Here is a 15,644-nt window from a genome sequence, read left to right as displayed (position 1 = left end):
CTTTATGCAATATACTTAGGAGAAGTGTGCCAGTTATGCCACTAGTGCTCCCCTAATTGGCCATATGGCCATATTAAAATTAAGTTATTTTCCAAATTTTTCAGCATGCCGAACAGCATTTAGACTAGCATTAACGATTCTTCTTAGCGGCGCCGGTGGTGTAGTGCTAAGCGTGACTGCCTCTCACCCCAAAGAACCTGGGGCAATTAGAGGACCACTAGTGCGATAACCGGTACGCTTCGCCCCCTAGTAATTGCTAAAAATATAGAATGCTTCTTTCTCGGGTCGCACAAATCCATCTACGAGGGCTGTGCGTTGGAGGCCACTGCTCTTGAGTTTCGGATTCCTCTCAAATAGGCAAAAACACCACTTGTTACTGCTGACCCATCCCAACAAAAACATCTTGCGTGCTTACACCAGCCAGCCCACCCTTCTTAAACCTGTTTCCGTTCGGAAAATTGTGAACTTACTGCAAACGAAACAACAACAACTGCAACAACAGCACCGACCGACAGAACAACGTGAACGTCTCACCGACCGCGCTCTAGCCGGTGTGAATCAAGCGTGCTCGCTTCAAGCTTCCTCTCGAACCTATAACAGTTTCTCGTCAGATCGGCTCCAGACACGTCGCTCGAAGAAATTGTCCTTCAAAGTAGGTTCCGTTTAACCAGAAATAGGTGAAAATTTATTCGCAATAGTTGAAGCCTAAAGACTGACTTGGCGTTACAGTTTTCTCGATCGTGACGCAATTCAGATGCTGATGCTGGGAAATTGAGTTACGTGATCGCGCTAAGCTCGGGCGCACCGAGGGAAAGATCAAGGCCCGTCTGCAGCTGTGTGAAGTGAGGTGAAATTAAGGTGCCGAAAACGTGAAAAAAACACTAAGCATAATAAAGTACCCACAATCTCGACTGAGTCTGTCGATGTAGTGGTAACAGCATCTCGCAAAGTTTCGCGTTTCGCGACTAATGGCAAATGCCAGATGATCATCTCTTTCATCCACTACCTACCCAATCTTCTGTGCGAGGGGATCCACGGTTCGAGTTTGTTAGTGAAATGATCGGGCCGCTTGCGGGAGTGTTTTTACTTCATTCCGTTAATTTCAGTATACATTTTGTGCAATGAATGAATGAAATACAGTGTCATCCTTGGAATGGTTTCGATGTTTGATATAAGTGCTTTTGAAAGGTAGTGACTAGCACTAGACTAGACTATTTGTTTGGTTAATGATACGAGATTATTTGTCATCTGTCATGTAAGAAAGGCGGAAACAGAAAGGAAAGCAGAGGAACAGCCAAAGTCCTTCTGCATTAATTACTCAAGCTCAACGACAAAGGCAGTGACGACAGTGAACGATGGCAAGTGCGTTTTATCACTAATTTCTCATCGGAGATTTTTTTTTTTATGTGGCCGGTTATTCATCTTTGCCTTTGCTCCATGGGGCATAGGAAATATCAGGAATAGACTGGTTCACTGCTGCAGACTGTGATGGCAATTGAATCCTATCTAGGAGCTGCATCAAAGGTGACACACCATGAAGAAGTGTTAGTTTGTTTACTAAAATGAACTATGCCCATTTTGTTACGGCAAGTTTTGCTATTAGAAATGCTGCGAAATTCACTTCAAAGGTTGATTAATTGCGTAGGAAATCAGTTTGGAACGGCATTTGTGACCAGCATACACCTTCCGGTCGTATGAAACAGGTCATAAACTGTCCAAATTCGCCCATTAAATTTTTTGTTTTGAATTCCTGTATGGCAAATTAGTGAACTTTTCGTGAACATAGAACCAGTGTTCGGAAAAACTCAAAAACTCAAATCTCATGCATGAGTTTATGCGCCTATGAGTTTTGCCTTGCAAAATTCAACGTCGCAAAAATCATCGATGAGTTTTCAGGTTAAAAAATGCATTGCTTTATATTTTGGCGTTATTCATTGTTATTACTATTGTTTGTGCAGCAGAGGTTTGAAAACTAACACATCATGCATAGGCATGATATCAATTGACGTTTGAGTGGTTTTTATGAGTTTAAAGCTGGAATGATTTTTCGGCGTTGTGAGTGTGAGTGCGTGAATATGCATTAGAATCTCAAGTGTGAATTTTGTTTGCCGCATTCGCACGCGAGTTTATTCTCGCAGGGAGGCTCAATGAATGAGATTTGAGAATGATTTTCCGAACACTATATAGAACTCACCAACGCTGGGAGACCGTGAGCTTCTGCCCATCTGTGATAAAACCATCTCGGTATCCTATAATTTATGCATGTAAATTATGTTTGTAAATCGACAGCTTTATAATAATAATTTATATAATTTATTTTTTAAATTGTATAGTAAACTTACATACTATCAGCATTGGAAAACAACTATGTTTTAGATGGAACAGTTATTTAATTATTGAGTTAACAAATATTAAAAGCTGAATAACAGGTTATTCAGCCAAAAATCAGCTTTTTATCTGCTCAAATCGATAGTTGGGGACGCCAGACACGTAACCATATCGGAGTTAATAATATGCTAAATGTTAAGAACTTAAAATTAAAATTTATCGAAAACGTTCTTGTAGTGTATGTTTCTGATGATTAAATCAGAGATAATATTAAAAATTCTTGAATATACTATTCTGATATTCTGATATAAATCATACATCTTCGCCATTGGGAACCAGTCTGTTCTCAAAGCACTACGACCAAGAAGAAGATCCACTTCGAGACGCAAGTCCTGACTAATTAGTTTTTTCCGCCGCTCAGTATACAATGCATCCTACTCAACAAAACAACGTGCCCGTGATAAACAAGTGCTGTGCATATTTTGATCTCCTTTGATGTCGATGCAAATTCTGCTGGACGCGTAGCGCTCCTTCTCTTCACACAACCAGCGTGATGTTCTTTTCTTATCGCTCGATACTACATACAAGTACATCGATGTGTTTCCCATTGTTGTTGTTGTTCTTGTTATTGATGGGGAGAGTCTGCCGAGCGAAGCCAGCTATGAATGTACACAGTTGTTTCGGACGTAGGGGCAGTTCATAAACCACGTAGGTACTTTAGGGGGGTAGGGGGGGTTTGACGAGTGTCTACGGTACATACAAATTTCAAAAAATGTTATAGACGATTGTCTACGTGCGGGGGGGGGGGTCTAATACTTCTCAAAAACGGTCTACGTACTCTATGATCAGCCCCACGGAACGAAATGTAAACATTCCGCTGTAGATACCTTGTCGGTTTCTCCGGCACACTACTAACCTACAGCAACCATGCGGTTGGGTGGTTGCTCCCAGCTGAGTGTGAGAGTGAAGAACGAAATTGGTCCTATAGCTAGATGCCACTAAACTACTAAACGTCTTAACCGCATACGGCGTACGACGAACAACGACTCGGTGAAATTGATCCGGTGCGACTGAGTTGGTTGAAATGTTTTGTGTGCACGCTTGCGCGCGATTATGTGCGAAACTAAACCGCGTTCTATGCGGTGTATACCTACTATGGATTGGGAACTACTGAAGCGTGAGCTCTTATTAGGGATGGCCATTGATTTGTGGGTTTGTGATGCTTTTTAATAGATTGAAAGATCGTTAATTGAATATAGTGATTCTATTCTTCTGTGCATTTCAATTAAGACGCCTTGCTGGTTGTGTTGATCAAATCCAAGCCAATGTTTACGGAATCTTGAACATACCCATAACAGGAAAAAAATGTGCAGCTTGATTGTTCGTGCTTGCCAACACATTGCACCAACGATTAATTACCGTGTGTTGTATTTGTGTGTTTCACTTCCAATTATTACCATCAGAGCAATGTTAGCAAAATTGTTGATACCTATGTTCGTTTTTCTTCGAATAATTTGTTTTCCTATCATCGATATCGATGTTTACTTGTTCGTCAGAGAATTATTTGTAGCTGATGATTTATTATAAACTCAAACATGTTCACTGCCGTTCTACGTATATCTGTCCCATGATCTAAAAATTGCAACTGAGAAAAACGCGAAAAGGAAAAAGAAAATTAAAACATAAGCTTCCAAAAACTTCGAGGGCTTATTGACCTGCTTGTTCCTATAGTCGGAAACTACTTCAAGCAATTGACTGCATCATGGCCCCTCATTGGTGACTTCATATCTTTCAATGGATAATTCGTCGAGTGAGGATCAAGATATGATCACTTTATTACAATGGAACTGTCGTAGTCTAATACCTAAATTAGACTCGTTCAAGTATTTGATTCACAATTCTGATTGTGATATATTTGCACTCTGTGAAACTTGGCTTTCTTCTGAAGATGAACTAAACTTCCACGATTTTAACATTATCCGCTTGGACCGAGATGATTCATATGGTGGCGTACTTTTGGGGATCAAAAAGTGCTACTCCTTCTTTAAAATCTCAATCCCAATAATTTCAGGCATTGAAATTGTCGCTTGCCAAATAAATGTGAAGAACAAAGATCTTTGCATAGCTTCTGTATATGTCCCTCCAAGGACTTCCATAAACCGCCGTCAGCTTTGGAGTTCAGTTAATATCCTTCCATCTCCAGTTCTAATACTGGGTGATATGAACTCACACGGTACTGGTTGGGGCGAATCATACGATGACAATAGAGCGGGTATTTTCTATGATTTGTGCGACGATTTCAACTTGACTATCTTGAACACTGGTGAAGCAACACGTATAGCAAACCCTCCTGCTCGAGAGAGCCGTCTTGACATTTCTTTGTGCTCTAACTCACTATCATTAGATTGTCTGTGGAAGGTTATCAATGATCCCCATGGTAGTGATCACTTGCCAATTATTATTTCAATCAAAAGTGGTCGTCTAAAAACAGATCAGTCAATTCAAGTTCCTTTTGACCTCACGAGGAACATTGATTGGCAAAAATTTGTATCGGCGGTAACTCTTGGTATTGATTCTACCGATCCTCTACCACCACTGGAAGAGTATCGTTTCTTTATCGAACTAATCTACAAAAGCGCATTAGAAGCTCAGAAACGACGTGTTCCAAATGCATCCCTCAAAAGAAGACCCGCCACCCCTGGATGGGATGACGAATGCACAAAGTTGTATCTTGAGAAATCCGATGCCTTTAAAGATTATCGTAGACATGAAAGATCTGAGCTTTTTGAAAAGTATCTAAAGCTGGAAAAAAAGTTTAAAAACTTACTAAAAGCAAAGAAACGAAATTACTGGCGTACTTTTATCGAGGGACTTTCTAGAGAAACCTCGATGACAACGCTTTGGAAAAAGGCTCGCTATATGCGAAACCGCTCATCTTCCAATGAGAGTGAAGAATACTCCTCCCAATGGATATTCGACTTCGCTAAAAAGGTTTGTCCAGATTCTGTTCCAGCACAACCAACTTTACGGGATACAGCCCGAAGTAACGGTTCTCTGGATGAACCATTCACAATACTTGAATTTTCAATGGCACTTCTTTCATCGAATAACTCCGCTCCGGGAAGCGATATGATCAAATTCGACCTTCTAAAAAACCTCCCCGATATCGCTAAAAGACGATTACTTAACCTATATAATTCATTTATGGAATTCAATATAGTTCCACCAGCATGGAGACAGGTTAAAGTAATAGCCATTCAAAAGCCTGGGAAACCAGCGTCTGATCACAATTCTTACCGTCCGATCTCTATGTTAAAAATGAAAAAATGATCCTATTAAGACTTGACCATTGGGTTGAATCAAACAATCTACTTTCAAATACGCAATTTGGTTTCCGGAAGAGTAAAGGAACAAACGATTGTCTAGCGATGCTTTCATCTGATATTCAACTGGCCTTTGCGCACAAGGAGCAATTGGTTTCAGTCTTTTTGGATATTAAGGGCGCATTTGATTCGGTTTCCATAGACATACTGTCAGACAATTTGCACATTAGGGGATTACCTGGTATTTTGAATAATTTTTTGTATAATTTGCTGTCAGAAAAACAAATGACCTTCAATCTAGGTCAACTGACAACTTCTAGAATTAGCTACATGGGCTTACCCCAAGGTTCATGTTTAAGTCCCTTACTTTATAATTTCTATGTCAAAGATATTGATAACTGCTTAGATAATCAATGCACGCTTAGACAGCTTGCAGATGATGCCGTGGTTTCCATGAGAGGTCCACGTGCAGAAATCTTGCAAAGACCATTGCAAAATTCCCTAAATAATCTGTCTCTCTGGGCAAGAAATTTAGGTATCGAGTTTTCACCGCAAAAAACTGAATTGGTAGTGTTTACAAGGAAGCGGTTTCCAGCCCAACTGCGTCTAAATCTTTTGGGCAGAGACATTACCCAATCTTTAACCTTCAAATACCTTGGAGTCTGGTTTGATTCAAATTGCACTTGGGGTACCCACATTACGTATTTGAAACAAAAGTGTCAACAAAGGATCAACTTTCTACGATCAATTTCCGGGACATGGTGGGGTGCTCACCCGGAAGACCTCATTAAACTATATAAAACAACTATTCTTTCAGTTCTTGAGTATGGTTCTTTTTGCTTCCTCTCGGCAAGAAAAACCCACCTAATTAAAATGGAACGCATTCAATATCGTTGTTTACGTATTGCCCTTGGCTGTATGCATTCAACACACAATATGAGCCTAGAGGTTCTAGCGGGCGTAAAACCCCTGCAGAACCGTTTCTGGGAGCTCTCATTAAGAATATTGATTAAATGTAGTGTCAGTAACAACCTTGTGATTGAAAACTTCGAAGAAATGCTCGAATTGAGCATCCAGTCTAGATTCGTGCGAATCTATCTTAATTATATGTCATCGGATATTAGCCTTCCTTGCTATAACCCCTCTCGTGTATGCTTTACTAACTACAGTTCCCCCATTGACTATGATCTCTCCATGAAACAGGCTATTCAAGGAGTTCCAGATCAACTTCGACCTATCTCAATTCCCCGCATTTTTGCTGAAAAGTACCAACAAGTCAATTGCAATAGAAGATTTTTCACTGATGGATCACGCATTGATGGATCCACTGGCTTCGGCGTCTTCAATGAATACTCAACCGCCTTTCGGAAACTTCAGGAACCTTGTTCCGTTTATGTTGCTGAGCTAGCAGCAATCAACTTCGCATTGGGGATGATTTCCGATATGCCCATAGACCATTACTTCATCTTCTCGGATAGTCTCAGTTCGATTGAGGCTATTCGGTCAATGAAACAAGGTAGGCACTCATCTTATTTCCTTTCAAAGGTAAGGGAGCAGATGAGTTTGCTGGTCGAAAGATCATATATGATTACCTTTGTATGGGTAACCTCACATTGCTCAATCCCAGGCAATGAGAAGGCAGACTCTCTCGGAAAGGTGGGCGCACAACAAGGCGAGATTTATGATAGAAGAATTTCACATGATGAATTTTTCCCATTAGTACGTCAGAGTTCTCTTTTAAGTTGGCAAAACGATTGGACAAATAATTCTCTTGGGCGGTGGTTACATTCCATTATTCCAAATGTTTCTTCGAGAGCGTGGTTCAAAGGTCTGGATGTAAGTCGGAGATTCATTCGAGTGATGTCAAGACTTATGTCCAACCACTACTCGCTAGACGCACATCTCTATAGAATAAACCTCGTTGACAGCAATATATGTAGGTGCAGAACCGGTTATGATGACATCGATCACGCAGTTTGGTAATGCCCGGGTAATGACGCCTCCAGAGCACAACTATTGGATACCCTAGTGGCCCGAGGTAGACAACCCTTCCGTGAAGTAAGAGATGTATTGGGAACACGTGATCTTCCCTACATGCAAGCGATCTACGAATTCCTTTGTTTGTCTGATGTTAGAGTTTGATGTGACTATCCCCTCCTTTCCAAACAATTTCCCGCCATTGTGTCCCAGCCTTATTATCCTCCTGTTCCTGTGCTACTTGCCCCTGCCCAGCCAGGATTTGGTCAACCGTCCCAGAGTAGTATCTGAAGGAGGCTTCAGAAACCAGTTTCGTACCTAGATCCTTCCAATTGAAATTGTTACCTATTAACCTCGAGCCCGCCACGAGTAATTGGTACCCAATACATTACTGATTTTGGCTCCGCAAAGTTTCACACACGACTGAGCCTAGTAAATAAACGAACTAGTTAAAAAAAAAAAAGCTTCAAAAATATGCATCCAAAATGAGTTTCCAGATGTAGTTTCTAAATAAGGTGCCAAAATAAGCTGCCAAAATAAGTTTGCAAATATGCTTTAAAAAATTTGCTTCCAAAATAAGCTTCCATAATAAACTTCCAAAGTTAGCTTCCAAAATATGCTTCCAAAATAATAAGCTTCAAAAATAAACTTTCAAAATAAGCTTCCGAAATGTGTTTCCCAAATATGTTTCCAAAAGAACTTTTCAAAATAAGATTTCAAAATATGCTTCCAAAATCAGCACCCAAAACAAGGTTCCCTAAATAAACTTCCAAATTATGTTTCCAGAATAAGCTTATTAAAAAAAGCTTTCAAAATAAGCTTCGAAAATAAGCTTTTAAAATAAGCTTCGAAAATAAGCTTTCAAAATAAGCTTAGCAAATAAGCTCTCAAATGATGTTTTCAATATAGGCTTGCAAAATAAGCTTCCAAAATAAGTTTCCAAAATAGGCTTCTAAAATATGCTTCCAAAATAAAATTCCGAAATAAGCTTCCATAATACGCTTTCAAAATAAGCTTTCAAAATTAACATTTAAAATAAGCTTACAGAATATATTTCCAAAAGAATAAATAAACTTCCAAAATAGGTTTCCAAAAGAAGTTTACAAAAGAAGTTTAAAAAATAAGCTACCAAAATATGCATCCAAAATGAGTTTCCAGATGAAGTTTCCAAATAAGCTGCCAAAATAAGCTTCCAAAATGTGCTTTTAAAAATTTGCTTCCAAAAACAATCTTCTAAAATAAGCTGCCATAATAAACTTCGAAAGTAAGCTTCCAAAATATGCTTCCAAAATAAGCTAATTTTTCTAAAAAAAAGATTTTATGTATTTTTTTTTATTTGTTGATATGTTTTAAAAGACAAAAAAGTGCCATATATTGCACTATAGGCCAAGATGGAGAAAAGATGGACAAAAAAGTTAAAAGTTGTTTTAAAAAACTCAAGTTTTTGGAAAAATATCCAAAACTTGGTCCAATTACTTTTTCAACTTTATATAATGAAAGCACACCAAATTTACAATAAAAAAGCACATGGGTAAAGTTTTGCTAGTCGCACCGTTTAGAGATGTAGCGGTTTGAAAGTAGATATTTTTTTAAATGTTGGTAGTTGTTGGCCATTTTAAATGAATTTCGCGGTTCTCCAGTTCCGACAATATTTTTTACGGAAAGATCAGAAAATTTTACAATAAAAATGCAAATTTACATTTTAAACATATCTACTTTCAAACCGCTACATCTCGAAAACGGTGCGACTTAGCAAAATTATGTGATGAACTAGCCTACGGCTAAAAACCACAAAAATAAAGAAAAAAAAAAAAAAAAAACTTAGCAAAATTGTACCTGGGTGCCTTTTTATTGAAATTTGGTGTACTTTCATTATAACAGTAACAGTAATTGGACCAAGTTTTTGATATTTTCCCAAAAAGTTGAGTTTTTTAAAACATAATAACTTTTTTGTCCATCATTTTTCCATCTTGACCTATAGAGCAATAGATGGCATTTTTGGTCTTCTAAAACATGTCAACAAAAAAAAAATACATAAAATCTTTTTTTGAAAAAAATTGTTTTGAAGATTTTATTTGAAATTATAAAAAAAGATGGGTAATTTTTTTTAGAATGCATATTTTTTTCAAATAGTCTCATTCATTGTCTGCAATATTGCCCAAGACACCAAACCGATCGGGTAAACATTTTTCGAGTAAAATTTTTCTGAAGATAAGCTTGCTATTTTTCTATATGCCCTTTTCAAAAATAAGGCTGGATTCAAAATGGTGATATGAAGCTGCAAAATGGCATTGTCGGTCAAAGGGAACGTTTCTGCAAAATTTCAACCTAATCAAAAAATACAAAAATAAACCGATTTGCGAATTCGTATTCTATATGCAAAAGTATGTTTGCTGATCTACTAAAATATGCAATCTGGTGAAATTTAAAGAATATTGGTTAATATGGGAGGGTCTTATACTTCATGCCCCTCTTGAACTGATGACATAATAATCAGTTGAAAGAAACGAGAAAATCAATACAATCAAACGTTCTCTTCGTCGAGTTGCTTATGTTTCGGTTTGAGAAAGCTTAATTTTACATGAAATGTTTGTTTACGTTCCGTACGCCCAATATGGATTACGTCTCGCGTAATAGTAGTTATTTCCAAATGTGCATGTAAATTAACAAGAAACACGTGTAATTCTACATGATTTAACATGGAAGTTTACATGGTGCGCAATATCATCATGTAAGTTTATATGATTTGCATGTAAACTTACATGGTAAGCTTTTGAATTTACATGTTTGAGGCAGTTACACACCAAAAGCTGTTAAGGTTACTTGTACAATTTCATTACAAGCTCAATTTTTATAGTTTGTAGCATATTACATTTACATATTACGGCACCGGTGGTGTAGTGGTAAGCGTGATTGCCTCTCACCCAAAAGGTCTGGGTTCAATACCAGTCGGCGCCGCCGGGATTTTCTGAGGCATAACATCTCTGATCACGCCTTACTTCGGAAGGGAAGTAAAGCCGTTGGTCCCCAGGTGTGGAAGCTGCCTCCCTGGCGTCGGTAGCATTGCACAGTGGTCCAGAATGTAGATTTAGGTGGAAGAATATGTTTTGTGCCTGAAATTGAAACTTTAGACTTAAAGTCTCTTCTACAAAGTTGTTCCTTATAGTTAGGCCCTCATTTTTATGACAATGAATATTATCATTAAAAGAAAAATCTAATTTTTTGTTTGAAGAAATTAAGGTATACATTTTTCGGCAAAGTTATAGCTTAGCTTATTTCAAGCAACTTTGTATGGAAGTACTTTTTTGTATCTCTTAAATTGACTGATTTAGAGCTATTTTTTTGAATTGAGTTAGGGTGTCTCTAAAATACAGTTGTTTTGCTCTTGTTTTCTTATTTCAAATTTCTCAGCACAGGGGCCTTCAAATAAGTTTCAGATCTTTAGAAGGCGCAAATTTTTGCTGCACAGAGTTTGTCGAAATCTTTTGCCGATCAAACAAATGTGATCAAGAAATGGCTCTAAATCGGTCAGTTTAAGAGATACAAAAAAGTTCTTTTTACAAAGTTGTTTGAAATTAGCTCAGTTATAACTTTGCTCAGGAATGTATACCTTAATTTCTTGAAACAAAAAAGTTAGATTTTTTGGTTATTGATAATAAGAACCACCGTAGAATTCATTGTCATAAAAATGAGGGCCTAACTATAAGAAACAACTTTGTAGAAGAGACTTTTAGTTTAAAGTTTCAATTTCAGACTCAAACATATCTAAATTTACATTCTGGACCACTGTGCATTGGTACTCAGTACGGAAAACAAATCAAAGAAAATAAAAATATATTACTTTGCATGTAATTTTCATTATTTTATAGTGTGCATCCTGTGACCTACCTTTTACGTCCGTGTATAAGATTGAGCCGGGCCAACCGCGGTGTAATGGTTAACATCCATACCTCACACCTCACAATTACGAGTTTGAATCTCATCCATATCGGACAAGTCGCGAATGACCGAAGAGTGTAAAAGGCACTATAATAAGTATTTACCGTCTACACTGAGCGAGAAACTGCTTCCAAATTCGGCCTACGGGATCGAATTTCGTACAAACACATAGGAACGTCATTGGATTTACTTCGTCATACGGATAAATGCAAATATTGAAGGTAAGGAAGCCTTAGCTTGAAACTTCAAAAGCATAATGGTCAGCTTCTACAAAATATACAATTATGAAATTGGTACTCTTTGTTTGCAGTTCGCGCAGTAAACAAGGAGTAGCAATTTCATATTTGTATGTATTGTGTAAGCTGACATTTGTGTTTTTGAAGTTTCACGCTAAGGCTCTCATAGAGTATTTCCATAAATGGTTTGTGTTGAATCTTTTGAACTAAAGTATCGCTACAATCGTATGTTTAATTTAATCGTTAGCGCTGAAATCATAGATATATTTGATGTTCTGATGTTCAAAAATTTGACCAATAGTTCTTTCAAAGTGTTTTTATGTTACTTCGTACGCGAACTTAGCGATTTTCAGAGTTGGTTGGAAATGCTAGCATGAAGCTTTAGTGTGATAATTTATTAGCGACCATCGACTGGAAATGCTCTCGCAACGTGGGGCTTTAGGTAGTGATGAAACGGCGCTAGAACTCTTCCACAGCCGCAGTCAGTAATGAGCAAAAGGAGGACGCACATCTTTTGCCTGTAGACTTGAAGACATACTTCAAGTCTCCACGTACATCGTACGGGTTAGGAAAAAGTTGTGCGTTTGACTTTATTCTGTCGCATTTATGGCCCTTCGCTCATTTTCAACATCTATTCCATTTTCATACTGCCGTACTTTAACGGAACTATCCATCTACCCTCTTCTAAAGATCATTATCTAGCTAATAAATTAGCACACTAAAGTTTCATGTTAGCATTTCCAACCAACCCTGATAGTTCTTGTTCAACAAATTTTGTCAATTTTCGGAGACCATTTTTTAAATATTCCAAAAGTTTGCATTTTTTTAGCTTAAAAAATAATATAAAAATTGAAGATATATTCTACGAGATATTTAAAATTTGAAAGCCTTTCACTGGAATTTTTACTCAAAATTAAAAAAACAAAATTACATGTATATTTTTTCCGAAAGACTTTATCTCAGGCGTCATTTTGATCAGAAGTGACGTTTTCGTGCTACAATTTGTTAAAAAACGACACAAATGCCATTTTTAAAAAAATAGCAACATCCAAAATGACCGATTTTTTAAAAATGTGAATGATTACCCATGACACACTATTATGCGAAGGTCGAGTAATCCCAATTCGTCATTTGGCGTGGCATATTGGTGTGGATTTTAGTAACTTTACATAATATATTAAATCATGTGTTTTTCAAGGTACGCACTTTTCCATAACTTACACCAAACCTAAGCGGCTAGTGCTGATGTAACAAGTGGGAATTTACTGCCCAACGTAAAATACTTGTTTGCGTTCGGAAATTGAATGATTAATTTTAAAACTGGTTCCCGAAGTTCATAACATTGGTTTTGGCACTAGAACAAAGTGAAAAGAGAATAGAGGAAATCCACATTTTGCTGTATCGTTATGAAACTTCTAATTTAAACCTAAATCAGTTTCCTTTCCTTGATACCTGTAATATCTGCAACCCATGCTTCGGAGAAAAATAATATAGAATTTCTGCAAGATGAATAATCTGGCCTTTCACAGAGATAAATAAAACTGTATATATATAGGATCCTATCCATGTCAGGCCTTTTCCCAAAACTATCAATCATTGTTACCGGACGCACAACCCCAATCCGACCTATTTCATCGTGTGATGTTATAATTACATTACATACAGTATACGTATCAAGTACAATCATGGAAGTGAGATGATACAACGCATTTCTGATGGTCATCACTATCGCGCGTATTAGCCTCTCTGTGTACACTTGTCGTTAGTGCAGTGCGAACAGCCGTAGCTGACACCACGTTACCGTTCCTCGAAATCAATCAAAATCATAATTCTGTGCTGACCTCTCTGTTTCCATGCATTCTTTCTTCTGTGTGCCGAATGCAAACTCAAATCAAACATAAATCTCCCAGGTCGAAACATGAGCCACCGGTCGTCATTGTTTGCCGAGAAGAGTGAAGCGCCAAGTGTAAAATGAGCAACAGCACCGGTACGGTTGCCGTTCAGTATCAAAGACTTCCGCAACGGGAGGACGACGACGGCGAAAATAGTGCTCCCGAAGGTGCTTCCACGGATAGTGAAACGGAAGAGTGGACTGCCATTGGACGGCGATTCAAAGGGCGCTTGGTGTCGCAGGAAATCGATTTGGAAGCGGATGCCCGGACCAGAATCGGGCCCATCGGAAGGATGAAGATCGAAATGTATGAGGTAGGTGGTCTACTATGAATCCGATGTTTGATGGGTTGGTTGTTTGACGTTAATTTTCCATTGTTGAACTGAAAGGGTGAAGGAGGGAGTGAGAATTTATGCACTTGCACTGACTGCAATTGCATAGACAATTGCAAGTGTTGAGATAGAGTATGTGTGTTAATTATAGCTTGGTAGCACGGTTGGTAGCGACGACCTTGAGGGGTAAACATGTGCTTTATAAAGTTAGTTCGAGAAGAGCGGGTGGGACGCCTAATCAATTCATTTGCATCAATTTGCAACTGCAGAACGCGCCTATGGCCGTTTATTAAAGTGTACTTAAAGCGCAGACTATAAACTACAAACTACTGTCGGCACACGAAGTTGAATTGATGTTAACTGTCTATTGTTGTTGTTCTTAGCGCAACGACGACGACGACGACGACGCGCGGTTGGATAAATGATGGTGTACTTATAATGCGTCCATCGAAGAATTGGCACGTTTTACTGCACTCAGTGAGAGTGTTGGTTTGCCAGCGCTGGTGTACTCAACATAAACGGTTTAATTAACCCCATGTTACCATTTGATTAGAGAGCAATTTCGATATATTTTTTGTTCAAAACTTGAAACAATGTGTTTCTCCGTGGGGAGTGTCTGTGTAAAGTTACTGCAGGTGGCGATGGTGAATGCTGGGTAGTTTTATGTGCTAGATCGTGAGAAAATCGTAATGGCAAGTGGAAAAGTGGAACGTATTTTTAACAGGTAGTACAGTTTATTAAAGCAGCAGAAGGTACTGCTTCATTACGGCATATCCCATAAATCTCTGAGTACAACAGAGACGATTGAAATGATTTAGATTTTTTATGGTGCTCATTGAACTATGCTTATTAAGAGCTTTCTTAACCTGTAACATTTTTGCATTGATATTTATTGTGTGACAGAGAAGTAAAAAGCACAATGACAGAGCAGTAAAGAACCATTTCAATCTAAATTTTCCTGAATCGAGTCCTTGCATTGGTTTGATTTGCAACCACGTCCTTACTACCTGAGATAAGTAAGGCCCCGTGATCAATACAGGTTTCTTGACAATGTTTATGATAGTACAGAAATATACAAAGTATATTCAGACATAATTCAGAATTATAAGATAAATGTGATGGATAAAATAATCAAGCTTTGAATATATTTAACAACGTAAAACAGCACCGGACAGAAGTAGGGGAATTTACGTATTCTCGTCAATCTAAGCAGCGTCTGCACTTCTACTAGCATTTTCTCAGCGTCACGCACATATATGATGTGTCTGTTTGTTTACATTCATCTGCTGCTTGCTTCTCTATCCATTCCAATCGACAGAATTTTTCAAAACGTTTTGAAAGCGTTTTTACAACGCTCCAAACTTCTCAGGTGAGTGTGACTATTGTCGGCAGCCTCTTTTTCTTCGGCAACCTTCCCATTAGAACTGCGTGTTAACCAGCTGTTCTATTATCGGCAACTCGAAATCAACCCCAGTTTTTAGTGCGTATGCTTTATTTGAAGAAAAATGTAGCATTACTGGATTGCTCGATCGTTCAAATATAATCAGATTGAAGCTGAAAGGCTAAACAATCGTTTGGACACATTCAGGGAAGTGCGTTGATGGGAAAACATAGTGAA

The 15,644-nt window shown here is 38.1% G+C and overlaps 1 protein-coding gene across 2 annotated transcripts in view; it reads left to right on the top strand.

The window, feature by feature from the left end:
- The first annotated feature begins 632 nt into the window (after nt 1-632).
- The window catches only part of ome (omega), an 81,732-nt gene continuing 66,720 nt past the window's right edge, over nt 633-15,644 (top strand). Inside the window, exons 1-2 of one of the 2 annotated variants that reach the window (XM_065231655.1) lie at nt 633-652; nt 13,714-14,008. In XM_065231655.1, coding sequence (XP_065087727.1) covers nt 13,775-14,008 — 234 coding nt within the window. In that variant the 5' untranslated portion in view covers nt 633-652; nt 13,714-13,774. Of the gene's footprint in view, nt 653-13,684; nt 14,009-15,644 lie in introns of those variants that run through there. The other variant, XM_065231653.1, reaches the window with a different exon arrangement.

The sequence above is a fragment of the Ochlerotatus camptorhynchus genome, unplaced genomic scaffold (genome assembly GCF_037179485.1).
Source record: "Ochlerotatus camptorhynchus isolate MF236.1 unplaced genomic scaffold, CSIRO-AGI_Acam_v1.1 ptg000358l, whole genome shotgun sequence".
Taxonomy (NCBI): Eukaryota; Metazoa; Arthropoda; class Insecta; order Diptera; family Culicidae; genus Ochlerotatus; species Ochlerotatus camptorhynchus.
Note: the sequence above shows the minus strand (reverse complement) of the source record. Positions and strands in the feature narration are given on the sequence as shown.